The sequence below is a fragment of the Ovis aries genome, chromosome 14, assembly GCF_016772045.2.
Source record: "Ovis aries strain OAR_USU_Benz2616 breed Rambouillet chromosome 14, ARS-UI_Ramb_v3.0, whole genome shotgun sequence".
Taxonomy (NCBI): Eukaryota; Metazoa; Chordata; class Mammalia; order Artiodactyla; family Bovidae; genus Ovis; species Ovis aries.
In genome coordinates, this window is record NC_056067.1 from 54,219,745 (window position 1) to 54,247,387 (window position 27,643).

Here is a 27,643-nt window from a genome sequence, read left to right on the forward strand (position 1 = left end):
CTGCTAGGCTGCAGTCCATGGGGTTGCTAAGAGTTGGACACGACTGGGCGACTTCATTTTCACACTTCCCTTTCATGCATTGGAGAAGGAAATGGCAACACACTCCAGCGTTCTTGCCTGGAGAATCCGAGGGACGGGGGAGCCTGGTGGGCTGCCGTCTATGGGGTCACACAGTCGGACACGACTGAAGTGACTTAGCAGCAGCAGCAGTGGGAGAAGCGGAGGGTACAGAGGAGCAGGGCAGAGTGTCACATAGAGGCCACTCTCGACACAGGGTGAGCCTGAACCTTTCCCGAGCTCCTTCCAGGCTCGAAGCTGGAGCAGCTCTCCGGGGAGCCTGCCCTGGTTTCCCAGGCAGCCCCGGTTCACATCCTGATGTCATGCCAGTGACACTGAGTCCGCCTTCTGGCACTGGCCCTCCTCCGGCTGTCCCCCCACCCCCAGTGGGGACTGGCCTGGCCCAGGGCCGGCTGGAAGCACACGCACACCAGACTGCCCACTGACAGAGGTCCACGTGCTGGATCAGGAGGAGGAGGAGGCTGGGCCCTGCCCTCCTTTCCTGGGCAAAGGGTTCCTGCTGCTTGCGCTCCCCTCCCCACACCCCCCGTCCTTGTGCTGCCAAGGCCGCTCCCTCCCCTGCCTCTGACAGATGGAGCAGTGCCTCTGGGGCTTCTGGCCTTCCCTCCAGGGAAGCGTGGACGTGGGCCGTGAGGCTGGGAGACTTGGTGTGCCTCCTCCACCATTTATGTTTTGGCCTTGGCTTCCCTGGTTGCTCAGGTGGTAAAGAATCTGTCTGCAATACGGGAGACTGGGGTTCAATCCCTGGGTTGGGAAGATCCCCTGAAGAAGGAAATGGCAGCCCACTCCAGTATTTTTGCCTGGGAAATCCCACGGACAGAGGAGCCTGGGGGGCTACAGCCCATGGGGTCGCAGAGAGGCCCTGGTAGCGACTGAGTGACTCACATACACACCTACATGCCTCATAGACTACAGGATCTTAGTTCCCCAACCAGGGACTGAATCCATGTTCTCTGCAATGAAAGCATGAATTCTTAACCAATGGACCACCTGGGAAGACCCCTCGACTCCTTGTTTTCACAGAACACATGGCTGCATCAGGTCTTAGTCATGCCACGCGTGATCTTTGTTACAGCTCCTGGGCTTAGCTGCCCCACAGCCTGTGTGATCTCTGTTCGCCAATCAGGGATTGAACCAGCGGCCCCTGCGTTGAAAAGTGGATTCTAACCACTGGACCACGATGGGTGGAAGTCCCTCCACCCCTCTGTATGTTGCACACATCCTCCTGCCAGCTCTGGGTTGGAGGGGGGCACTGCCATCCATCACCCCAGCTGAAGAAGCCAGGGTCCAGAGGGACCGGGCCTCAAGACCACAAGCCCGTGGCCCCTCCCCAGACCCACCATGCTGGGCCTCCCCTCTGGGAGGCTCTGACCCAGTGCATCCTGCCAGGCAAGCCTGCCCTCTTGTTGCCTGCAAAGGGTGCCCAGAGCCCAAGAGGGCTGACGAGGGGTTGGTCAGGACGGCCAGGAAGACGGGACACAGGACTGAGGGCGAGGAGGAGAAAGGTGAGGAGGAGGAAACTTGAGCACAAGTGTTGTCTTTTATTTCCTTCCTCAGGCAGCTGCGGCTTCCCACCAACACCTGGAAGCGTGGGGAGGAAACGGAGGGGTGGGCGTGGGGACAACCCTCGCAGCTCCAGGGCTGGGTCCATCCTGAGAGGCCGGGGCTGCAGGAGGCAGGGGGCTCCCGGTGCAGGGCCGGGGAAAGGAGCCACCCCCTCCCCAGCGGTGAGAGCGAATCACGGTGGCTAAGTGGGCCCAGAGCTCAGCCAGGGAAGAAGGTGGAGACGAGACACGAGACACTGGCTCCACGATTCAGCTGGCTGGGAGAGGAGGGGCCGGATGCCGACTCCAACCCCCGGCAGCACCCACAGCGAACAGGCCTGCGCCAGAGAGCCTGTGTGTCGGGTGGAGAAGGGCAGCTCTGGGGGCTTAAATAAAGGGCAGGGGGCGAGGGATGCAGCGAGAACAGAGGGTGACCGTCTGGCCAGCGGGCCCCCGAAGCAGTGCTGCGCCCGCGGGGATGCTGCAGAGTCCTCGGTGGGAGGAGGGAAGGTCTCGCAGCCCGGGTCTCGGGACCCCCGGCTCTGGGCTCACACAGCGATCACGCTGGAGGGCCTGGCCGGGGGAGAGCGGGCGGGGCGGGGAGACGGGCGCCGGGGCCCGCGGGGCTTAGCGCAGGTCCTCCTCGTCACCCTGGATGGTCTTCTTGATGCGCAGCAGCATGGTGGTGAGCCACTGGTCCAGCCGGGAGATGGAGTCGTACTCCTTCACCTGCACGCCGGGCGACGGGCTGGGGGTGAGCGGCCGCCCTGAGCCCCGCCTCGCCTCCCACCCTGTCCCCGCTCCCAGCCCAACAGGCTCTGCTCAGGATCCTCTAGATGGCCCTGTCAGCACCCCCTCCCTGAACAGGGGCGAGGGGATGCGTAGCCCTGACCCTGGCCAGAGCCTCTCCCTTCCATCTTTACTGGCTCACACATGAGTGCTCCCGCGGTGGGGGGAAAAGATTTTACAGCTGGAAAAACAAAAGGTCCAGTTTTCTTGTTTTAAGGATGGGAAACTGAGGCCTGGAAACGTGGCACAGGCCTGTTCTGAGCGCTGCGGGCGGGTGGGAGGGGGGTGGGCAGAGAGAACCCCCGCCTCTCCCATCTTCTGTGCTCTGCTGCGGAGCTTCCTGCCATCCGCCCCCGGCCAGCTGTCTGGGGAGAGATGGACCGGCCGAGCTTGGTCCCTGGCATCATTCAGGGGTCCATGATTCGTGAGGGGCGCCCAGGGAGAGTCACACTGGACAGATCCAGATCCACCCGGGCTGCATTACCAATTCCAGAATGCCTCACAACAAGGTAAGGACAGGGAGAGCATCTCTGTGGGGAGATTGTTATCAGAGAAGCCGCTGGAAGGGGGCCTCTCATGGCCACCTCTCCCGCACCCCAGGGCCACCTGCCTCCAGCTTTCCGGGAGGCGAGGGAAGGGGCGTGACATGACTCCCTCCCTGCACTCCCAGGGTCACCCAGCGTGCCCGCTGTGAGACTCCCTGCAATGCTCATCCAGGGGACTCTGAGGGGTGCAGAGACCTTGGCCTTCAGGAGCAGACAGACACGGGTTTGAATCCCAGCTCATCTCTAAGATGGGGAGACCACTCCCTGCACCTCTTGGGGCTACTTGGGAGGATTCTGGGGTGACGGGAGGAAAGAATCCACAGCCAGGGGCTAGGGCCAGAGACAAAAAGGAGGAAATTCACAGGACCACGTCTGACGAGGGCTGCCAGCGCCGCGGCCACTCACCGCCTCGGTGTAGCTGTCCACGTTCTGCTCCTCGTGGGCTTCTAACAGCTTCTGCGAAACAACAGGGGGTTGGGCTCAGGAGCCAGGCAGGCCTCGGCCTGACCCAGAGGAGCTCCATACACAGTATCTGCGTGGGTGAGAGGCAGGGGTACCCAGGCTGAGTGGGAGGAAGGGGCTGTGCTCCAACCTGCCCTCAGCTTGTAAAGTCACTGACATGGAGCGGCACCCACGCGTGGGTGCCCGTGTGCGCGTGAGAATCCACAGCCTTCCCACTCTGCCCTGGCTCCATCAACGCTTGAGTCTTGTCTCATCCAGAAAATGGGGACCCAGATGGCAGATGAGATTGGGGGGGATAAGCCCCCTGAGAAACACTGTACAGATCTATGACTGTGCTAACTGGAGCCAAAGGCCCCGACATGGGAGAGGAGTGGCTCAAGGCCACCGCAACACACACTCACTTTCATCAGCTTGCACTCCCGAGAGTCAGAGAACGCGGGGAACAGCTCCTCGTACTTCTGAACGGCGAGCTGAGGGTCAGCGAGGACGGAGGGAAGGGAAAAGGGAACAAGCTGATGAAGATCCCCCGGCAGCGGCAGGGACCTGGGGCTGCTCCAGCCCTACGTCAGCTGTCTGCATGCCCACCCCGCCTCCAGAGACACGGGGCTCTGTGCCTGGTGGAGAGGCTCCCCAGAGCTGAGATCAGCGCCAGGCTGGCTGCAGACAGCTGTGGTGGAGGGTGGCAGGCAGTGGACAGGGGCCCGGGGAGGGAGGCGGCTTCCCCAGGCCGGCGCTCAGGGCCTCCCCCTGCACCCAGCCCCCCCCCGGGGCAGGTACACACACTTCGTGCCATGCCTGACGCCTCATGTCTAACCCTCATGAGGACCCAAGGAGGGTCAAACGATGGTGACTCCATTCTGCAAGTAGGAAACAGACCCAGAGATGGCAGTGACCTACACAGGGCTCAGGACACGTGTTGGGGATCTGAACCGGCCTGACCCCAAAGCCCAAGCTATCACCTGCCCCAGCAGGGGCCCGCAGAGTGAGTGAGGGTGGGGCTCAGGCACACCATGTAGGTGAGGGCAGGCAGCTGGAGACCCCAGGGAACCCTGACCTGGCTCGTGCTGAGAGGCCCTGAGGACGGGTGGGGCAGGGAGGCAGGCTCTGGTTCAAACATCAGCAGTCAGAAAGGTCTGGACTCTTGGGGCAATTTCCTAGCCATGTGGCCTTGAACGAGAGACTCCGTGTCTCAGCCTCAGTGTCTTCCTCTGTGAAGTGGGATGGCCATGGTACCAGCCTCGTGGGTCACAGTAAGGACTCCAAGAACGCGCCCACAAAAGAAAACGCCTGGCACCAAGCAAGCCGGGAGTTGGAAACGCAAAGGACAGAAACGCGGTGAGAACAAGCATTTCCTGCCCGAAGGCGCTGCCAGGGCCCGAGGGGAGCGAGGGACCTGCCCCCTGAGAGGCAGAGAGGTGACTTGGCGTAGTGACAGACACAATGCTCCAGGGGTGGTCATCCCGTGTGGGCAACTCTGGGGGGCCCGGGGCCTGCTGTTCACCCTGTGTGTAACTCTGTGTGTATGTAACTCTGGGGGCCTGGGCTCACCTTGGCGTTCAGCATGTCGATGCAGAAGTGGCAGAGGGCAGCCTTGAAAAAGTAGTCCTTGGCGCTATACTTGAGGAGCGGGCTGTCCATGGCGTTGGTCCCCACCTGCAGGCACAAGGCAGTGGGCAGCCAGAGGGCTGGATCACTGCCAGGCACTTGGGGGACAGCTGGGAACTAGGTCCATGCCCAGTGACGCCCTGTGAACCCAGGACCTCGAGGGCAAGGAAGCCAGAAACCAGCCCCGGGAAAGTCTGCGTCTGGTCTGAGAGACCCAGGACCGGGGCGTGCCGGGAGTGGGCGTGTGGCCCCAGGGCCGAGGCCAGCTGTCCGTGGGCTCCCAGAGGCACCCAAGCGGGTGATGGGGGCGGTGGCCCGGCTGTCGGGCTGACAGGAGGCTGGCACGCCGGTGGGCAGAGGGGCGGCAGGCTGCGGAACATGAGAGGCAGCGCCCGCCCCGCACTCCTCCGAGGCCACCTGCCTGCCTGTCTCCCGGCCAGACTGAGCCCACCAGGGGGCTGGGCCCCGCCCAGGAGGGAGCATGCGTACCCAGGGGACGCCCCCTCCTGCCCTCTCTGCAGGCTCCTCAGCTGCTACCAGTCACCCCAGGCCTCGGGATTCTTTCCGCTCTCTCCCCATTTGGGAGTCGGCCTCGCTCTGCCCGGGAGGCCCTGGTGAGCAGTGTGGGAAGGACTCGTCTAGGGAGAGCGCGATGACACCACACGGGGTCATGCGTGGAGGGTGCTCAGCCAGGCCGAGTCCAAGCTGAGGGTGTGGGGATGACCGAGGGTGCTGCAGAGAAGTCGGGGGAGGGTGGGAGGTGGGGAGAAGGGGCGCCGGCCAGCAGGGTGGGGTGCAGTGCCCGACCCAGAGAGTGGGGCTCAGGCCCTGCTGTCCCCACCTGCTCGTAGATGTCGATGGCCTTCTGGTACTGCTCCAGCTGCGCCGCATAGCCGGCTACCTTCAGCAGACACTTGTTGGCTGAGCTGAGAGGGGCAAAGAGGGTCGGGGGGTCAGTGGTGGCGGGGCCCGGGGCCCTCGCCAGGGACGGGAGCGGGCAGGGGGCACCCGGGTACCTGTTGGACTCCTCGCCTTTGTAGTAGTCTGCAGACTGCTCGTAGTGGGCGATGGCCTGGGGCACATGGGGTGGGGGAGAGGGCGAGGGGCTCAGGCGGCCTTCGTCGCCTGAGGGCCCGGCGGCTCTGCCACGCCCCAGGCCCCCAGACTGGTCCCAGAGACTGGCAGCAGCAGCCCTCCCCGCCACTGGCCAGGCTGGGCCCCCTGCCGCCCACCTTCTCAATGTCCACCAGCTCCGTCTCGTAGATCTCGGCGATGGAGATGTGGTGCTTAGCCGCGATGGTGAAGCGGCCCTGGGGGAGACATGAGAAGGGGCCGTCAGCGATGAGGGGGTCCCGAGTGCTCTGCCCAGCTCAACCACATGCCCCCCGCCTCGGCCCCCGACCCCCTGAAACTGCATTCTCAGCCCTCGGCTACTCATGGGAGGGGGGTCTGCCAAGGAGGGTCCCAAGAGGCACGAGGCTTGCGAGGGAGGCTCTTGCCTGACAGGCCTGGGTCTGAGTGCTGCCCTGACTGGGTGGCCGTGGGCATGCCCCCCCATACCCAGCCTCCATGGGGGCACAGCAGATGGGGCGACATGGGAAATACGGGCACCGGGACTGGCCAGAGGCCCTGGCCCGGCGGCACATGTGACTGGTCCAGAGAGGCGGGAGGAACAGCCCTGGACTCTGGGCCGAACATCAAGAGTCCCCGCTGCCCCAGAGACAGCCTGCCTCCCGACCTCCCCTCCCGTGTGGTCAGATGGCCCTTCTCCCCACCCACACTACAGCTTCCCCCGCAGGCGCCCAGGGCCTTCCCCAAGGCGGCCGGCTCCCAGGGTGGCTGAGCACCTCCTGCCCGCCTCCACCCAGCGGCGGTCAGCGTGCCTGCCGCTCCGGAGACCGAACCGCCCAGCACAGTGTCTCCTGCAGCACTCGGCAGGGATGGCAACACGCTCACAGCATCGCAGGACCCGCCAGGGCAGGATGGGCGATCGGCCCTCCTGGACGTGACGTGGATGGGGCCTGGCTTGGCGCCTCAGGCTAGCTCTCCGGGCTCGGACCAGCAGCCAGGCCTCATCTGTCGAAGAGGACGCTCCCCGGGGCAGGCGGGGGCCGAGCTTACTCTAGCCCGGGGGAGGCTGGGGAAGGGGAAACTCCATGGACACGTGAGGGCCCCAAGAGCGGTAATGCCTTCAAGTGAGAACAATGATGGCCTATGGGAGGCTGGAGACAGGACCTCCGCCCCTCTTATGTGCTGGGAGCTGCCACTAGGAGCCAGGATGGCACGGAGCTGTGTGAGGACCCAGCCAGCCCAGCCCAGCAGGGCCCCTCTCATGTGCTGGGAGCTGCCACCAGGAGCCAGGCTGGCACGGAGCTGTGTGAGGACACAGCCAGCCCAGCCCGGCGCCGGTGACAGTCCCCTGCCCCCCTCTGCCTCCCCTCCCGTCTCTCGTCTCTCGCCTGCTCTGGGGCCAGGGGATGGGAGGGAAGTGGGGCAGGCAATAGGCAGGCTTCAAGTGGGGTAAGGGGAGGGAGCCAGGACACGCGGCGGCCCTTACCATGTCTGTATAGATCTCAATCGCTCGCATCAAGCAGTTGATGGCCTCTGGAGAGAGAACAAGGGCGGTGAGGAGGAGGAACAAGAAGGTGAAGTCGTTTCAGCAGAGGCCGAGGAGAGAAGCGAGGCGCGGGGCCGCCGTGGAGGGCTCAGTGCGCACGGCGGGCAGGGGGCCCCCGAGCCCTGGGAAACTTGGCCTGACTCATTCATGCTGCTGGTTGTGACCTGCTGGGCACGTGCTTTCAGGGGAGCCCTGTCCATACGGCTGCCCTCTGCCCCAGGGTCACCACAATGTCACCACCTTCCCAGTGACCGTGGGACAGAGGGTAGCCGCAGCCAAGCCTGACACTGGAGGGACAACCAGGTCCTTCCGTCACTCTTCCATGGTGGGACCCTGAAGCAGCCGTGTGCCCTGTCCCTGCCTGGCCTCCACCGTGGCAGGAGGCGGCGGGGTGCTGTGACCTGAGGGCCCCGCCGTGGGGTCTCCGCCGTATCCCCAGCACCGCTGCCTGCCAGCTCCTCAGACCACAGGTGTCGTCGACAACACACATAGTGGGTGGCGCTCGGGAGGAAGCGCCGGGGCGCCTCTGTCGTACCCTCTCAAGCGGTGTTAATTTGGAACTTTGAGAAAGGTGCTCTTTTTTTTGACAAGTTATTTGGAGGAGAGAGAAGCATGAGTGGGAGGCATCTTCTAGCAGAGTGAGATGAGCTCTCGGTGGATGTTTTTTAAACGTCATTTTAATGCATCTCGGGAGGACAGGGCGTTGGGGGAGGTGGGAGGAGGACAGAGAGCCTAGACAGACCATGGTGGGTGGGCTCTGAGCTGGGGCATGGCTGAGTGTTCATGCAGCCCGGGGCATCGAGAAAGCTCCTGGCCTGCCGCTAGGGCTTCAACGTCAGCAGGGCCCACCGGGCTGAGATGGCACCAGGAAGGCCCAGGCCCGGTGCCTGGTTTCAGGGGGGGCTCAAGGTCTCACTGCCAGGGAGACGCATCAGCAGGGGCTCTTAGCCTCAGACCTGTGGCTGGTCTTTCAGGGAGTCCGCAAGTCCCACCCCCCAACCCACAGGCCAAAAGAGGGTGTCTGAGAGCTATGCTGGGGAACTATCTGGGGGATGGAGGCTTGGGAGGTTGGGTGCAAGGCCTCGGGGGACCCCCAAAAGATTCAGAGAATGTACACCACAGGGTGAAGGTCGTGAGGCTGACAGGTGGAAGCCTGGGGCAGTAGGGAAGAGGAAAAAGGGGCAGGAGAGAAGGAGAAAAAGGAGAGAACGCCGCAGACAAATACAGCCGGAGGAAGCAGTGTTACTGTCTCTCACACACACACACTCTCACACGCTCTGTGACAGAGCATTTCCCGAAACAACTGATGAGCTAACAGCGCAGTGGTGAGGATGCTAAAAGCCAGGCGGCAGGGCTGCAGCGCACCAGGTCTGCACACCGCGCCCTGCCCCGCCCCCCACCCCGGGGGGCTGGATGTGACTGGGGGCTCCCGCTCCCAGAATGCTGGGGTGCACAGCTTGGTCTCCGCAGGCCAAGGGGGCAAAGGCTGCCCCTGGAGAGGTCAGAGCCCTGGACGCAGAGAGGCTGGAAGCTCCCATGCAAGACAGGAACCCCCGCCCCACCGCTACCACCACAGCGGCCGCCCAGGGCCCGCTGGCGCTGGCCTGAGTGCTGTCGGCCAAAAGGCCCCTGCCGTGGGGGAGGATGGCTTAGGCACAGCCAACATCGTGGCTTCACACAGGGTTGAGGCCCCTTGCTCTAGGACAGCTGTCTCTGGAAGTGCAGGCAGCCAGCTGACACCCCAGCTGGCGTGCTAGCGGACAAGCTGCTGACACACGGCTACAACCAGCTTATCTCCAGTCTCTGGGACCCCAGCTGTGGACAGCCCCACACAGCCCTGGACAAGCAGGGCAAACCTCAGCAACCTGACCCCCACCATCCACCTGCGGAGACCCGGAGCCCGGGAGGCAGGTGGGGTGAGGGCGGTGCTCAGGCCCAGACGGGGGAAGGCACTGGCCTCAGGGAGATGGGACTTCTTAGTAAAAGAGGGGCAAATCGCAGAACCCCATGAAGCAGCGGAATGGGTGAAAGAAGATGCCACCTGCCTGCTACACAGCAGACACCAGGGAGCGGCAGAGAGCTGAGGGGAGCAGATAGGAGAGGGCGAGTGGCGTGCACACCCCTGCGCCTGGCCACCAGCGGGTGGCCAAGGGGCCTCCCCGGCCCGAGTCTACTCACAGCGGCCGCTGGAACCGGCTGGGCAACTCGGGGACCAGTGACAGCTATGGCGGCACCTCCCCACCCCAGCCACCACGGGGGTGGCAGGCCACCCCGGCCCACGCTCAGGGCGGACTCCAGAGGGAGAGCGAAGGCAGGCGCCGAATCCCGCTGTCGGGCCTGAGGCACAGGCTCAGCTGCCTGTCCGGGGGTGGGTGGGGGGCTTCCAGGACCCCTGCAGAAGCACTGACACAGGTGGAGGTGTCCGAGGCAGGTGAGGCCAGCGAGGCCCCAGCGAGCCGGCTGCCTGAGTGAGGAAGCCCGGCAGGGATCCACATGGGCCCTCTGGCTCTGATTCCCAAGGCAAGCGGCCAGGCCAGACCCCCACCTGGCCAGGGCCAGGGCCACCCCTTCCAGACATTTATCTCACGCTGGTGTAGGGCTCGGCCCATCTGTGCTTTAGCTCACACGTGGTCTCTACTTTCCCTGACCAGGGAGTGGAGACCCAAAAGACGTTGCTGATGGCCCCAGGTCACAGGGGAACAGGCTCCCATGGGCCTCGGAGACCAGTGAGTCCCACCCTCCTTGAGTGGGGGGGTGGTCAGTTATGACGCAGAGGTGCTGGGAGCCCCTTCAACATCGCCCCCTGCTCAGCGAAAAGAACCTCCGACCCCGGCCCTGCCCATGAGGCTCTCCCCTGAGCCATGGAGAGAACTGCCATGGCGGTTCCCTGAGAGCCGCCCCTAGTGCCAAACCTGGCCCCTCCCGGCCTCAGCAGCCAGGGCAGAGAAGCAGGCTGGCTGACGCTGAGACAAACCAAGTCGCCCTCTGTGCCCCACGACGGGAATGTCACATGCAACCACTGCCGCCTGCCTACTAGACACCTCAGGCATCCTCCGTGCTTCTGGAGGCCAGGCACGAGTCACACCCCAACCTGGGCCCTAGGGCCCCCCACACACGCTGCAGAGCCTGCTGTTAGCTGAAAAGCCTCAGCTCAAAAGCTGGGAAAGGATGCCACATGCTAGTACCTGCTGGGGCCTGTCCACCAGAAGCACTGGGGCTTGTTTAAACAGCAAATCTGCCCTATGCACTTGCTGAAAGCCCGGGCTCAGCTTCCACCCCAGGAACCGGTCCTTCCAGTCACTCGGGTGCGGTGGCCCAACGTCTGTCACGGGTGCCTGGGCAGCATTTCCAGGTCGACCAGTTCCCCAGAAAGGCGGCAGACTGGGGCAGGGGCGGGACCCTCTGAGAGGGATGCACAGACTTTCTGGGGTGATTCAAGCTGAAAACCAACCTACGGTCATCACCGTGTGACCTGAACCCTGGCTCATCGCCACATCACCACGTGGCCTGCTGCAGCTCAATGCTAACCAGCCAGGTGTGCTGAGCTTTGGGCAGAGAAAGCAGGACACACCTGGTCATGAGGTTTCCCCTCGGTTCAAGCCGGGCTGAGCGCACCATGTGACCACCGAGGCCAACATCTGAGAGACACCCGGCTACCGAGGAGTGGCCCAGCAAGACTGGGGACAGAGAACAGGTACTTGGCCCTCACAGACACCAAACCCTCGACTGGGAACCAAAACGTCGCGGTGGCGATGACGAATTCGCCACCAATGTCCCCCGAGCTGGCATGCGAACTGGGGCTCACAGATCCTTGGAGAAACCCCGGGCACTGGTGCAAACTGCCCTCTCTTGGGAAGGACAAGCCTTTATTCCAAGATGATGCATCTCCCTATTTTTTTTTTTTAATATAACATTCGCCTAGTTCCCATTCTCTTGTGAGTGGACAGTGACAATAGATGGTCATTTAAAAAAAAAAAAAAGCCTTTTGCTTGTTAAAATTAAAAGTTAGCAACCCATGTCTGGCCCCAAAATTAAAAACAAAAAACTAAGATTCCAGCCCCCCAGATCCAACAGTCTGGTACCCGCTGGGCCGTGCATCTACTTTAAATGAGCCCAGCAGGGGCAAACATGGTTTCCTCACAGTGAGTCAGCCCCAAACTGGGCTTCGGTCCCCAACACGCTCTCATCTGAAGGAACTTACTCTCTGGCAACCGCATCTCCGCTTGGTTCTCTCCGATCCCCCCACCATGGGGGTAAAGGAAGCCAGGTCAGAATAATTTCCGCTCCTTTTTTGGCAGAGACTCCTACCTGGCTGGTCTCAGAACCCCCTCCCGCCCCCTCCGCGTGTTAATTCTGACAGCAGAACAGATTTTCCTCTCTCCTGGGCAAGCGGTGGGCCTGAGATCTAACTCCCACTCCCACATGCTCCCGGGCTCCGGGAGGGGCGCCACCAGCTGCAGGCAGAGAGCGGGAGGGGGAGGCGGAGGCTGGGAGCCAGAGAGAGGCCGACGGACGCCAGGCGGGAGGCAGCCAGCGCGAGTTACAGTGCGAGTGCCGCCCGGCGTGGTGCAGCGGAAACCTGAGGCCTTCTCTGGAGGGGCTCAGCTGGTGCTCGGGGTCCACAGGGGCCCTCACCTTGGGGGTCGGCCTTCTTGAACGCGTTGCCGGCGTCCACGAAGCAGGTGGCCGCGTCGTGCTTGCTCTGCAGTTGCAGGTGCAGCTGGGCCGCCTGGCAGAAGGCGCTTCCGGCAGCTGGAACAGAAGAGGGTGGGCCCTGCCTCAGAGCGGGGCTCCAGGCTCTGGAAGCCACTCAGATGACGTCTGCGGAGGGGGCTGAGCTCTCGTGAGCCCGAGAGAGGAGACTGACCTGGGGGAAGCGAGGCGCAGGCCTGGACCTCAGGCCACCTGATCCCAGCGGTGCCCCCCACCTCCACCCGGAAGCTGTCCCCCAGCCCCGGGAGCTTGGAACCAGCATTCCAGACTGCATCATGGGCTGGGGCCAGGTGGGGGTGCTGGGGAAGAGAGGGGCAATCAAGACCCAGCTGCACCACACCCCCACCACCTCCCCTTTCCAAGTCTGACTTCACCTCCCATCACGGCTCCCAGCCCTTCTGGTCTAACTCCCTAGCTCCTCTGTCCACATTCCAGTCTTCCCTGGGGAGAACTCACAGAGTCCCGGCCCCCAGGAGGTTCACATCTAGAAAGGGAAAGGAGATGTGGACGCCGTGAGCTTGAGTGTGTACATGGGTTCTCAGCTCCTCAGTCTGACTCTTTGCCACCCCATGGACGGTCGCCCACTGGGTTTCTCTGTCCATGGGATTCTCCAGGCAAGAATGCTGGAGTGGGTTGCCACGTCCTTCTCCAGGAGGATCTTCCCGACCTAGAGATCGAACCCATGTGTCCTGCGTCTCCTGCACTGGCAGGTGGATTCTTAACCCCCGAGCCGGCTGGGAAGCCCCTGTGAGCTTGAGTGCGTGGGGACAATGCCCACGGGTGGAGGGCAGCTGCGGCAACCACACCTGAAGCCCGGGCTGCCCTGTACTCAGCCACCCTGTCACCTTCCACAGGTCTGTTCCCGCGTCTCCATCTCCTAATGTGACTCGAGGGAGGCAGAGGGAGCCCTCCTCTTCCAGGGGTGGGACCTGTGCTAACTGGGAGCTCCAATGGCCACGTCCAGCTCCGTCCTGAAGCCCCTGCCCTTCCTCTTCCTCCAGCTGAGCCCGAATCATGGAATTCCTGACTTGGAGGAGGACAAGAGGGCCCGGCCCTATACTCTACCTTTAGAGCAGGAAACTAAACTCAGCCACCCAGGTTTTCACTCTCTGATTTCTTTCCTATTTTTAAGTGCTCCAAACTTGAGTGCAGAATTTCCAGGAAGGTAGTATCATTAGGGGGAAGAAATGGCTTAAGATTTTTGTTCGACTATTTGGGGGAGGGAGAGAGGTGACAAATTTTAGAAGTAAAGCAACATCCACGTGATTGAAAAAGAAATCTTTTAACGGTATTTTGTTTTTGGGGTGAGCATAAAAATACACACAGAATCTGGCTCCAGGCGCAGTGTATGCTCTGAAAGCTCAGGAGAAACTCTTCTGATTTTCAGAAAACCAAAAATACTCTCAGAGGAGGAGAGCCCATTTTGCCCACTGCCTCCACACCCGCCTCTGTAGCCCCGTCCCAGGTTTCCTTTGTAGTCTGAAGTCAGAAGTTCCTCCCTGGGTTTCAGCACTGTCTTTGCTTGATTTTCTTGATCCAATCTTGCAGTTTCTTTTTAAATTGGAGTATAATTGATTTACGATGCTGTGATGTTATGTTTGTTTCAGGTATACAACAAAGTGGATCAGTGATACATATTACACATACATATTATTTTTTCAGGCGCTCAGTTGCGTCCGACTCTTTGCCACCCCGTGGACTTCAGCACGCAAAGCTTCCCTGTCCTTCACTATCTCCCGAAGTCTGTTCAAATTCACATCCATTGAATTGATGATGCTACCTAACCATCTCATTCTCTGTCGCCCCCTTCTCCTCCTGCCCACAATCTTTCCCAGCATCAGGGTCTTTTCCAATGAGTTGGCTCCTCACATCAGGTGGCCAAAGTATCGGAGCTTCAGTGCGCACACACACCACACACACGCACACACGCTTTTCTTGGATCCTTTTCCCATACAGACCATTAGAGTGCTGTGTAGAGTTCCCTGTGCTGCACGGCAGGTCCTTACCGGTTACGATCTTGCCGACGTCTGAAGCCTTGTTATGACACTAGCCCGGAAGGGCTCAAGTACTGGCTTTCCGAACCTCTCCTCCAGACCCTCAGGTAGTTCCCAAACAGATCTCTGGCCCCTTAGACCTCAAGGAGCCCCTCCCCGCCTCTCCTCGGGGGACACGGCTCATGCTGCAGCCTTGCCAGGGTCTGACCACAATCTTCCTGGCCGAATCAGAAGGGCTACTCCGCCCACCAACGGGCCTGAGAGTCTCTGGAGCCGTGGGGGCCTGGGATGCCCTCTTCCGGGCAGAGGCCCTTATGACGCTGTCCGAGTGTGCGGGCGTCCTGCTCCAGCTGGAGTGAGCGCACAGATGGCCGGGGACCGGTCAGCGCTCCTGCAGTTTGCCAATCTGCTGACCGGAGTCCTCAAAGGGCTTTCCCTCCCCCTCCAGAGGGAGGGGTGCTGCTGCCACGAGTGAGGAGTGGAGCTGCCGCCGTGCTGGGCTGGCCGCCCTGCGTGGGGACTGAGCCCACACCACGGCCCCGTGGGGTCAGGACTGTTACCTTCCCTGCTGCCCTCTGAGGAGAGTCCAGTAACTTCCCCAGGGTCACATGGCCCCAGTCTGAGTTGGGACACAAATGCCAGTCACTCGGGACTCCAAAGGTCAGGAAGCCACAGGGAGCTGTTCAGGCTCTAGAGCCAGAGTTCTGGCTTCTGAATTACTTCGGCCACTCACTCGTGTTGGTGTGCTGGGCAAAGGGCTGGGCCAAGCCTCAGTTTTCAAGTCTGTGAAATGGGGATGGTACTGACCCTCATGGTGCTCCTGTGATGGGTGAATTAAACAACGCCTGCTTGGTGCTCAGGGGAGTGCTCAGTAAATGAAGCCGTGGTTAATGTTATTGCTGGACCACCGGAATGTCCCTCAGCCCAGAATTCAGACTCTGATGGAAGAATTAGAGAACTGCTTCCGGGGAAACCTGGAATTCTTTTCTATTTTTTAAGTAGATGTGTGTGTGATTTGTAATACTGTCTTAGTTTCAGATGTACAGCAAAGTGGCTCACTTACATATGTATGCCTTTTCTGATTCTTTTCCATTATATGCTATTATGAAACCGTGAGTATAGATCCCTGTGCTGCCCAGTCAATCCTTGTTGGAAAACTGACATTCCGAATTTAAGGAGAAACCTCTTAAAGAGTTCACCAATCCACACAGGTCTATCTGAATTCAATAATCTATTATTGATCCTTATCATCTAAGTCCGCTCTCCCGGGCCCTGGGACCCAAGCTATAAAATAACCCAGCTCAAAACAACCAGACGGCAGGCCAGCGGGTCTGTAGAGCCAGTGATGGTGTTAGAAAACAGGGCCTGCAAGGCTGACCCCTCAGACAGGCCTTTGGGATAGGGAGCCGAGAGGAAGGAGGAGACAGAGCCACGCAGGGGTTGTAGCAGGGATCACGTACCACTCCAGTTTTTGGCCATTTTGAACATGTTTGCTGCTCTGGCGTAGATTTCGCATGCTTCCTCTATTTTGGATGAGCCTCTGGGAGAAAGGAAAGGAAAAAAAGATAAGAAAAAGATCTTATCTGGAAGGTGGCCCCCACGTCCCTGTGAAGCCAGCTTTGCGAGTCCAGCTGCAGGTCGGGCCTCTGCGTGGGCTCAAGGGAGACAGAGCTGACAGCCCCCACCCCATCTCAGTTTGTCCAGGCCCTCCATGGGCCAGGCCGGGCTGCACCCTCATGGCGGGGACCCTTCCTGACCGCCTCCCGAAGCCCCTCCTCCGACAGTCTCCTCCACTTTCTGCTCAGAGGCTCGGGGGCTCCCGCGCTTTCTGCAAATCCCTTTCCCCATGAGACTGTAAAGCATTCTGGGAGAGGAGTCCAGCCGTGGATGCTGGGTCCCTTCCTCAGTCTTAACCCTGTGCCTTGCACCCTGCAGCTTTTCAGTGAAGGCCTCTCAACCCTAAAAGCACGTCACCGCCCATTCATTACTTGGCAGGTATGTAATAATACACACACAGAAAGAAATATTGTTTTTAAGTAAGTACACTGAAAATTCCCACTTGTGTTAAAACAAAAAAGTGAGACCAGAAATATACATGTAAACAGCATATTACTGGAAAAACACACACAGAACACATTAACCATATTTTTCCCTAAGGTCGGGTCTGTAGAACTGGGTACCAGGTGTAGGGGACAAACTTATATTCCTTTTTAGTACTGTCTGAATTTTGAAACCATCTACATATTTTACCTATTTGAGACAAAAAAAGTGCATGTATTTAAGTATTAAGGTTTGCACTGGGTCCCGTGGTCCGGGAGTGATTACACTCCTAGCAATTTATCCCAAGAAACTAAGGTACAAGGATGCTCAAAACAAGACTGTTGAAAGTGGCAAAACCATGGGGATTCCCTGGCAGCCCAGTGGCCAGGACTCGGTGCTCCGCTGCCGTGGCTGGGATTCAGTTTCTGGTTGGGGAGCTAAGATCCTGCATGCCGTGTGGCGAGGTCATAAGTAAATAAATAAAATGGGAAAGTAATAACTTTCAAACAACTTACTGTGAAACAGTAGTAACCTGGAAGGTTCAGGGGAGGTACATTTTTGAAAAAAAAATAAAGCTCCCTGTATGGGCAGCTCTTACCCAGCTTTCCGACCTCCAAGCAGCACAGACGAACCTCTCCTGAACTGGGGGCCCTTTGTTAGCACCTCACCCGCAAGGCCCCGCCCTGTCCTCCTGTTGTTTCAGCTTCCATAATCCAGCCAGGCTGAGCCCACGAGCTGTGAGTATCCCTGTCCCAACGCCCACCGCCCATGTAACTCAGGAGTCCCAACAAATGGATTTTACATTCCCTCCTCCTTGACATCAAGCAGTGTTGCGTTTTGAAGAGAACAGGTGGGTATTTTCTGATGAGACGACACAAAATCGTCTTCACTCTCCCACCCTGGAACCTTGCTGACTCCAGCCACAGATGGCGAGGGTGTCTGGGGTGATCTGGGGTGATCCTGGGTGCTGTGCGGGGAGCATCTTTGCGAGTGCAGTGGGGCCAGCCCGCCCATACTTTGGACTCATGTCAGATGTCTGCTGCAATAATCAAACTGGAGCCACCCTACCTGGAGGCTCCACTCAGGAGGCCTGGGCTGGGGCCTGGACTCAGGATTTGCAGGGATGACCCCAGATGACTCAGCCGATCAGGCGAGTGTGGGAAGAAAGAAGCTGACCCAGACTGACCACTTGGGAAGCAGTCACCAGTGACCTGTCCCGTCAGATGATGTCAGAAGGCGACAGCTCCAGGGCAGGCTGGCTGGGACTGGTATCCTGGCCTCCTGGATCCAAGTCGCACCAGCTAAGGGTCTTCTTTAGCTGAAATGTCTCCCCTCTGCCCTCTGGGGCTGGACAGACACTACATCCACCCTATGCGGTCCCCAGGACGTGCTCCCCCACACTTGCCCTGCTGGGTCCCACTGTCTTCCCCCCTCAGCTGCACAACACACTGGGGGCCTGGGGCCTGTGTGGAGTGACTTCCTCAGAACCCACTTCTGGCCTTGGAAAGGCGATGAACTTTGACCAGCTTCGGGCAGAAGAGATTTGAGAAGGGTCTCCTGGGGGACCGTCCCTGGAAGGTTCTCTTGGAAGAACCAGGTGCATTCCCTGACCGTGCTCTCAGGGCTGCCCCCTCCCACGGATCCCTGAGGGCATCCTTCCTTTCTCAGTGGGTGCAGTGAAGTCCCGTCCAGACCCCACCGTCCTCGGAAAAACCTCAGGCTCCCGGATGAGTAGGAATGGCCTGTCCCACCCCAGCGAGGCTCGAAGCCGGATGATCAGCCACGAGCAGAGTCAGCCCCGGGCGGCTCCCCGCGGCTCAGCGGGACGGAGCAGACTCAGACACAGAGTCTGTTGGCTGCTGGGCTGAAATTCTATGATCCCAGGCTGAGCTGGGCCGACTCCATGCTGGGTCAGTCATTCTAACCGTGGGGTGGGAGAGCCAGAGGGATTAACATCTGCTCAGGCCTCCGGGCCGGCCTCCTCTGGGCTTGGGCCCTGGCCAGGTCCCTGGCTAGGCAATGACAGGAGGCTCTCTGGAGCGCCAGCCTCGTGGAAGTGGAGACACAGAAGGCGAAGTTCGTTTTGCCTCGGGTCCCTGGCAGACTCCGGAGGAGAGGCCGTTCGTTCACCGGGGGGACACACATCTCTGCGCTGAGGATGTGCCAGGCACTGTGGGGACAGCAGCACATGAAGGGGAAGGCCCTGACCTTGGTAAACAGGACAGCAGCAAGACCCTGCCAGAGGGGACGGGGTGAGGGCTTCTTGAATGGGCAGGTCAGAGAAAGGCTCTGTGACCGTTGAGATTTTCAGCTTAGTCCTCAAAGATGACTCAGGAGCACCCATGTGAAGAGGGAAGGGCATGGCAGGCAGAAGTCACGGCATGTGCAAAGGCCCTGAGACACGAACAACCCCAGCCAGGTCAAGGAAGAGAAGGGGGCCGGGATGCCTAGGCTGCAGGCAGTGGCGGGCCACAAGGCTGAAGAGGCAGGCGGGGGACCCCAGGCTGGCAGCCAGGAGAAGGGTCCGGGCCCTGTAACAAGGAGGGTTCTGGAAAGGAAAGGAGGGGCAGAAGACCCCAGCTCCTCTGCTTTTCCAAGCTGCCTTCCCTCGTGACAAATCTGTGTGGCTCACTATAGGACTCCTCTCCTGAGGAGCCAGGCTGTCAAGAGTCAGGTCAGGCCACTTCATGTCACTTATCCAAGGGCGGCCTCCCTGACAAAACCCGCCAATTCCCTGAGGGAAGGAAAGCAGGCCTCCTTCGGACCCCTGCCCACCTGCCAGAGCAGCTGGCCGGTCCTGCGTCACTGACAAGCCAGGGGGCGGGGCCTGTGGCAGCTGGCTCTCTTTCCCCCTACAAACCCCCAAGCTGCCTGTGCTCCATGCCTCCCATCCCACGGCTCCTCTGAGCCACGCCGGGAATAGACAGAACCGGTTTGGGCTGGCTGGAGCAGGGCGGTCTATAATTACCCCCACTCAGCTTTGCCTTCTCCCCCCTCCCAAGGCGGAGGAAGCGGTCTCAGGTCTCCCAGGCATGGCCACCAGCCTCCGCGACCGCCATATGGAGGGAGGGAACCATGCCAGGAATGCACAGACGGCCCGGTGGGACCCGGGCCAGGGGGTCCGCAGGGCAACATCTCAGCCTCCCTCCTTCCTTCCTCGGTCCCCTGGGCACTTCCTGGAGCCCAGAAACATGTCACACGTCACAACCCACCCACCCGCAGTCTCGGGGGGTCCTCAGAAGGCAATGCAGATGGAGTCACTCCCACTTGAAGTCCTCGCTCAGTCATGTCCGACTCTGTGATTCCATGGACTGACTATACAGTCCGTGGAATTCTCCAGGGCAGAATACTGCAGTGGGTAGCCGTTCCCTTCTCCAGGGGATCTTCCTAACCTAGGGATCAAACCCAGGTCTCCCGCATTGCAGAAGGAATCTTTACCAGCTGAGCCACCAAGGAAGACCTGTCCTTTTGTGGTGCCCAAGCCACCTTCCCTGGGTCCTTTCCTCAGCCTGGAGGTCCCCACCTTGATTCTCAGCTGCTGCCCGGGGGGTCAGGCCAGCCCTCCCCTCCTTCTCCACTGTCCATCCTCATAACTCCGTACAGCGGCCAGCTGGGCACTGCCTGAAACAGCACAGTGATCCCCACAGTCACCCCCCCAGGTCTGGGCCTGGAGATAGAGGCGGCGGGGGCTCACAGAAGCTCGGGGGCTGGCCCAAGGCCAGAGCCTCTCGCTCACTCGGCGATCCAGGGGCCTCCTTTCCATGACTGAGAGTCTTTCGAAAGAGCAGGGGGCAAGGCCCCTACCTGCTCTGGCCTCGCCTCTTGATTAAACAGCCAGCACTGCTCAGGTCCCCCTCACCTGAGTGGATGCTGCTGTTGGCTGGGGTTGCTCAGTCATATTCAACTCTTTGCAACCCCACAGACGGCAGCATGCCAGGCTTTCCTGTCTACCCCCAACTCCTAGAGCTTGCTCAAACTCATGTCCATTGAATCGGTGATGCCATCCAGCCAGCTCATCCTGCTGCCCTCTTCTCCTCCCACCTTCAGTCTTTCCCAGCATCAGGGGCTTTTCCAGGGAGCCAGCTCTTCACATCAGGTGGCCAAAGTATTGGGGCTTCAGCATCAGTTCTTCCAATGAATATTCAGGGTTAATTTCCTTTATGATTGACTGGTTTGATCTCTCTGCTGTCCAAGGGACTCTCAAGAGTCTTCTCCAACACCACAGTTCAAAAGCATCAATTCTTCGGCCTTCTTGTGGTCCAACTCTCACATCCATACATGACTACTAGGAAAACAGTTTTGACTATATAAACCTTTGTCAGCAAAGTGGTATCTCTGCTTTTTAATGGGAAGGGATTCACTAAGTCAATCCCCTCCCCACGCCCCAGAGCCCGAGCCCTCCTTGCAGTGCAGCAGGTGAAGAAACATCAGACAACAGAGAAGGCACCCCCCGGCCAAGGAGCAGCAGGCGGTCCCAGCCTTGCCCCACTGCTGACTGCACAGGGCTGTCCAGAGCCTGAGCCACGGAGTCTCCGGTCATCCCTCAGCATCTCCGCCCATGTGCCCTAAGCCCCTCGCTGGCTCTGCAGTGTGCCAAGATCCCGCAGAGCAGGGTCTGGCCCCACCGTGACTACACAGGCCCCAGGGGGAGGGAAAAAGCCAGTGTCTCCCGCTAACTGCCCAGCTCTGAAATGCCTGGCTGGGCAAGGGGGAGAGAGAGAATGGACTTGGGGGCCCAGAGACCTGGGCTGAAATCAGCCCCGGGCACTCTGCAAGCTGCGTGACTTGGGCGAGCGAGCCCTGTGCCTCAGTTTCTTTATCTGTAAAATGAACACAATGAGCCCGACCTGGGAGGTGTCTCTGTGAGGCTCAGAGACGACAGAGACGCAATACCTGGTGCACAGCACAGAGCGGGGCTCGGAGCATGTGCACAACTGGACGCTGTTATAGAAAGGAGAGAGACGCTCCAAGGGCTGCCGGCGGCAGCAGGAAGTCTAGAGTAGCTTGGGGTTGGTAGAAAATCTGGGGAGCGCAGTCAGGCAGGCCTGGATTCCAGGGCCAGCTTGTGGTGCCCCAGCCCCTGCTTCCTTCTGCTTCCTCACCGGGAAGCGGGGAGAAGACTCCACCCCTGCAGGCCTGCTGGAGGCACGAGGAACCCCACAGGAGGCACCCAGGAGAGTGCCCACGACACAGCAGGTGCTGAGCCAACGAGAGCGCCACCCTCACCAGGCTGGGGGAGAGAGCAGATTCCTACTGTTCACTTCCTACTGCATCTTGGCATGGGTTTCATCTCCCCACCCCCAGCTTAGCCAAGGGGCACCCCTCCCCCACTTTCCAGAGAGCCCGGGGCCTCCCACCTACCCTACCCCCAGCACATCCCAGCGCCCTCCTGACCATGAGCTCAAAGGCAGGGGCCGGGTGCCTTCCTGCAGTTCTTACGCTGATCCCCTCTGTACCCCAACAGGTTTCCTTCATCCCAGCCAGAGAGCCCAATGGTTCTCGTTCTTAAAAGATGTTTCTGGGGCTTCCCTGGGGCCTCAGTGGTAAACAGTCCACCTGCCAATGCAGGAGATTCGGATTTGACCCTGGTCCAGGAAGATCCCACATGCCGCAGAGCAACTCGGCCATGGGTCAGGCCAAGACAATTAAGCCTGTGCTCTAGAGCCCAGGAGCCACACCCACTGACAGCTCGCACCCTACAACAGGCGAGTAGTCCCTGCTCGCTGCAACTAGAGAAAACCCCACACAGCAAGGAAGAAACCAGAACTAATATTTACTTAAAAAAAACCACAAACTGTTTATGAAAGAGCCTTGCCGCTTAGTGAAGTGAAAGTCACTCAGTCATGTCCAGCTCTTGGCGACCCCATGGACTATACAGTCCATGGAATTCTCCAGGCAAGACTACTGGAGTGGGTAGCCTTTGCCTTCTCCAGGGGATCTTCCCAACCGAGGGATCGAACTCAGGTCTCCTGCACTGCAGGTGGATTCTTTACCAGCTGAGCCACAAGGGAAGCCCTTGCCTCTTAGTAGCCCCAGCCTAAACAAGAGCATCCATACCTCTGTGTGGCCACCTCCAACAAGAGAGGCAGAACCCCCAGACTGCAAAGACATAAGGGCCGGGTTCCTCGGAAACCTTGGGTCCCTTCAGGAAAGCCTCCACTCTGAACCTGGGCAAGAGCCGCCGAATGCTGAGTCGGGGATCCTGGCAGTTGGCAGGGATCGGTGAGTCAGTGCCCAACTCACCAGCATCAGAGGTTCTGCGTGCTCTACAGGTGGGGAACGGTCTGGAAGCCATCATTCCCGACCCAGGCGCATCAAGGGCCTGGGGGACACCCACCCAGACCTTGGCCCGTCTCTGGTCAGGCAGGTCTCAGGGAAGCCAGCCTCCAGGGCTCCTGAGGGTTGCTGGTGCCCAAGGACAGTTCAAGCAGGAGCCATGCCACCATGATCTCCTGGCCGCTGTCCGGACACACAACATGGCACCCTGTTATCTCTCGCTCTTCAAGACTTCAGGCTAAACTTCTAAACACAATACCTAATGTTAATATTAATAACAGCAGCAAGCACTTAATAAGCACCCATCAGGATCGCAGCACTTTACATGCATAACCTCAGTCTCTCCTTACAACAACCCGAGAGAATATGTATCTCTCCGACTTTCATTTCACACATGAAGAAACTTGCTAACCACACGGGTATCTGAGTGGAAGGAAGTTTTTATTTTGGATGTGGGAGCGGGAGTCAGGGGGAGATGTCAGGGAGGGGAAAGCCCCGGGGAACAGAAGCACTGTCTGAAATCTCCAAGGGGCAGAGCAAGGAAGTCTGGGTGCACCGGGAGCTGGAAGGAAGGAAAAGCGCGTCTTGCTTTTTCCCCTGTCCTCTCTCCTTTTCCACACTTACACTGTGTTTGGGAAATCACCACCTTTCTGCTTCCAGGGCAGAAGTTGGGGCTGCTCTCCCATCTCCTGAGCCCTGTCTGGGAGCTAAGGGCGGGGAAGGCAGCAGGAAGGAAGGAACAGAAGCAGCTTGGATCTGAGAGCCGGCTGGTACCGCCTCCCCTCCAGGCTGCTGGTGCGCCAAAGCCCGCTAGTGTCTGGCAGCCCTGAAACAACAAAGGGCAAAGGGCTTAACATCCCAGGCAACCAGGCTGCCCTGGATCCCAGGCAGACGCGACCCTGCCTGGCCCTTTTGATCTGAGCAGAGACCTTTCAAACTGGAATGCTGCCATCACTGAGGTTCCTGAAAGGGGAAGTGGGTGCTGGAGGGATGAGCTGAGCCCTGACACTCCCTCCTGCATTCCCGGAAAGGGGGCTTGTCAAACGTGGAAGCCAAGCAACCCCAGCTCCAGAGGCCAAGTGTCAGAAGCGGTTTCTGCCCGCAAGGCACGTCCTCCTGGGCTGGCCTTTCGGGCAGACAGGCTCCGGCATGCTGGTCTCAGTCTCCGTCTGCAACCCTGCACCACTGTAAGTGCTCTTGGAGCTGAAGGCTCTGGGGTGAACACTCCTGCTCTTCTTTCTTTCAGACATTTGGGGAAAACTGCCATGTGGGTGGGAAGACGGGGAAATCAGGGGAAAGAAACTCCCTGAGACGCCTAGTTTGCCAGCATCCTCCTAAACGGAGTGCCCAAAAATGGGCCTGAGCCTCAAAGAAAAACTCTGGATGGCAGCAAGAGGGCTTTGGGATGAGACAGGCCTGGGTATGAACACCAATGCCCACTCAGTGGAAGACTGGGCACAAGGATCCACAACTCTGACCCCTACACATCCACCTCCAGAAGGGCGTTGTGAGGACCACACGAGAGGATGCACAGCAAGTGCCGGGCCCAGGCCTGAGTCAGAGTTAGAGTGAGCCCTTAATAAATGTTGTCAGATACTATTCCCGTCACTGCCTTCACTCTCCCCCACTCTAGCTGCTGGAGTCCTTTCTACACAGGAGGTCTTCAGCACTGGCCCTCCAGTGAACTGAATTCTTGTGTCCCCTGCCAAAACTTGTGTGTGGAAATCCTAAGCTCCAGGGTGATGATATGAGGAGGTGGGTGGGGCCTTTGGGAGGTGACTAGGTCATGAGGGTGGGGCCCTCGTGACTGGGATTAGTGCCCTTACAAAAGACAGCAGGACACAGTGAAACAACAGCCGTCTGGGAGGCAGCAGGCCCTCGCCAGGAACCAGACCTGTCAGCACCACAACCTTGAACTTCTTGCATCCAAAAATGTGAGAAATATGTTTCTGATGGTTATAAGGTACTGAGCTGATGGTATTTTGTTACAGCAGTCTGAACAGCCTAAAAAGGCCACGAAAATCCTCAGTGCTCTCCAGCACCTCCACAAATCCAAGCCTTTTCTCAAAAAGCCCTCTGGGATGGGGCCTGGTTCTTTAGTCTCATCCCCTTCTGCCTGTTCTACCTTTACGGGCTGACGCAGAACCCCCTGCAGTAAACCTTCAGACGCTGGCCTTCACACATCTGGGCCTTGCTCAAGCTGCCTCCTCTGTTGGGAGCTGTGCTCTCCCACCAGAGAGCACCCCCGGAACTCCTGCTCATCCTCCCAGGTGGAGGCTTCTCCCCACAGGGAGCCAGCCCTGGTCTCTCTGGATCTCAGTTCCCCATCATTTCTGGACAAACCTCCCCTCACCCTAGACCTCTGTTCAGACAATTCCCATTGCCTGGAACACCCTCTCCAGTCCCCACTCCTGTGGCATGTCCCAGGGTTCCCAGGGGCCCAGCTCATTCCTCACCAAGGAGTTCCTTAAGCTCATGCAGCTTCCTCTCAGGTCAGGAACCTCCCACCAATGATAAAATGCAGCCCTTAATCACATGTGACAATTCTGCTTTACTAGTGTGTTAGCAAGTCTTCATCTTGCCTTCCCAGCCAGGTGACAAAGTGTTTCAGGCCCTGACTTGGCTGCTCCTTCCAAGCATGGCCCAACAGTACACTAATCCCCAGGGACCAGACACCAAAAGCCACCCAGTAAAACCATGACCTGACTGAAAACTAAGCTCTTGGCCCCACCACAAAGCACTGCACTTGAGTTTCTCCCCTTGTGAAGGAAGCAGAAACACAGACACGCTCTCCCTACTCTCAGCCTCTGAAAGAAAACATTCCTCACCTAATCAATACAGTCCATCAGCCCCGGATGTTTTTCCACACTAGCGAGGTCTCAGCCAGGTTACTCAAGTTCTTGCGGTGGATAAGTAAACATTATCCACCACTTGTAACAATGAGCGGTTCCCATCTCCTCTCCGGGGAAGAACCCTCCTCCTCATTTCTTACCAACCTCCTAACACCGTCTCTCCTAAAGCCCCAGTCTTCCCCCGCAAACCCCGTCCCCAGCCTTGGCCTCTCTGCTGCCAGGTTCCATGGCCCCTCCTCACAGTTCCTCCTAACTCTCTACACACCCGCCTGTTCCCCTGCAGCTCTCCTCCCAGTTTCAAGAGCAACACAACGTTCCTCAGTCCTCCCTGGCTCTCTCTCCACCGGAGGTCTCAAGCCCCTTCCCCTAACCCTATCAAGTCCCCATGGCCCGAATTCCTTCCCCAACCCCTTTCAACTCCTTACTCATCACATCGCCTCTCCCTGCTCTGACAGCCCCCCTCCCACTTCTCCCATCAAACCCCCACCTTGATCCCCATCAGTCCCGCCCATCAAACCCCCACCTTGATCCCCATCAGTCCCGAACAGGCTCCATACCTGTTTCTTTCCCGGAAATGACACTGATGGTAGCTAACACTTTCAGAGTGATAACCACGTCCCAGGCTCAATTCTACACCCTTTACGCGTGCCCTACTTCAATACTAGTGGCAAATGCCTGAGACAGGTTTCTCTGAGACACCACTTCCCCATAATAAGGGAAGTTAAACAGCTTGCCCAAGGTCAAGAAATGGCAGAGCCTAGGCTTCTGACCTGAGCTTTTGATCCTCCTCAGCCACTAAAATTCCTCAAACGACAGTCATCAGAACAACTCTTATGAGCCAACATGAACTCATGTGAAATGTCTGCCACAAGCATTAGGTGTTGATTCTGTTTCCCAGCCCCCTTCAGCCCTAACCTGGGCATGCCAGTCTCATTCTGCTCACACTGCATGCCCCATCTTTACTCAAAGATCACACAGCAGGCCTCCGGCCCCTTAGGTTTTCTTATCTCCCTCATCTTTCATTTTTATCCCACCAGTTCCTAAACCAAGCTTCACTCCCACTTAGTTTCCAGCCTCCCAGCCCTCTTCGGCCTTCACTCCATCACCCCAGAGCTTCCTCTGTTCAGATCTCACTTGGCAGTCAGGTCTCTTTACACTAGTCACCTGTGACCTGGGCCATATTCACCTGAGACACTTCACGCAATTCAGACTGGGTCCATCAATCGTAGGATCATCTTAGCCCTGACGCCCGGGCCAGAGTTCACGTAAGTCCATCACCCCAGGTCTCGGAAAAGGGACGCCCTCAGGCATAAGTCCTCAGTCTCAGGGCCCAAGACTCCCGTCTGGGATCTTTCAAACAGGCTCTCCTTGAGCTCCAAAAGGCTTCCTAGCCTGGCTTCCCTCCAGGCTCCCTCGGTCCCCGCAGGCCACATTCCCTTCAAGGCCTGAGGCCGTATTCCCCTGGCCCTTTGGCCCGTCTCCAGCCTGGGGCCCCTTCCTGCCTCCAGATGGTTTCGCCTCGGCCCGGGTGTCCTCAGCCCACGGCCCTGCCACAGTCTCGGACAGTCTTTCCTCGAATCACGCTGTCAGTGCCACAGTCCGGCGTCCCGGCCATGGCTTGTACCCTCTGCTGCCTCAGACCATGCCCGTAAGCCCGCAAACCCCCGCGTCCTCTAGGCTCGAGCCCTTCGCCTCTACCGCCGCCCCAGAGCATGACTCCTCCGTCCTCTCAGCCGAGGTCCCGGCCGACCCCTGCGCGCGGTTCTTACCCAAAGAGGCCCGAGAAGAAAGACTGCGAGTTCTTCACTTTGCGCTCCGCCTCGGCCAGCAGCGCCATCGCCTCCGCCTCCTTCCCGGAGTTGTCCATAGCGGCCGCAAAAGTACTCAGCAAACCGCCGGAGCCCTGCCCTCGGAGAACTCAGATACGACCGGGTCGCAGGAGACAGGTCGGGGGAGCTTAGTGGGCTGCGTTGACGTCGCACCGGCGCGCGCCTCCTGCGGCCAGGAACCACGTGATTCGAGCTGGCCAACCAACGGCCTCGTAGCGCGGCGTGCGCACCGCAGACCACGCCCTCTCCAGCCGAGGCACGCCGCCCCGTGATTCACGGCCTCCAATCAGCGATCCAAT

The 27,643-nt window shown here is 59.3% G+C and overlaps 1 protein-coding gene across 1 annotated transcript; it reads right to left on the bottom strand.

The window, feature by feature from the left end:
• Positions 1-1,599: 1,599 nt before the first annotated feature.
• Positions 1,600-27,529, bottom strand: NAPA (NSF attachment protein alpha). The gene is made up of 11 exons (XM_015100619.2): positions 27,285-27,529; positions 15,808-15,887; positions 12,276-12,392; positions 7,581-7,627; positions 6,256-6,333; positions 6,040-6,095; positions 5,865-5,949; positions 4,967-5,071; positions 3,820-3,888; positions 3,362-3,412; positions 1,600-2,351 (listed from the first exon to the last, which is right to left on the bottom strand). The coding sequence occupies exons 1-11, from the start codon at positions 27,380-27,382 to the stop codon at positions 2,250-2,252; spliced, it is 888 nt and encodes a 295-aa protein (XP_014956105.1). The 5' UTR covers positions 27,383-27,529; the 3' UTR covers positions 1,600-2,249.
• Positions 27,530-27,643: the final 114 nt, after the last annotated feature.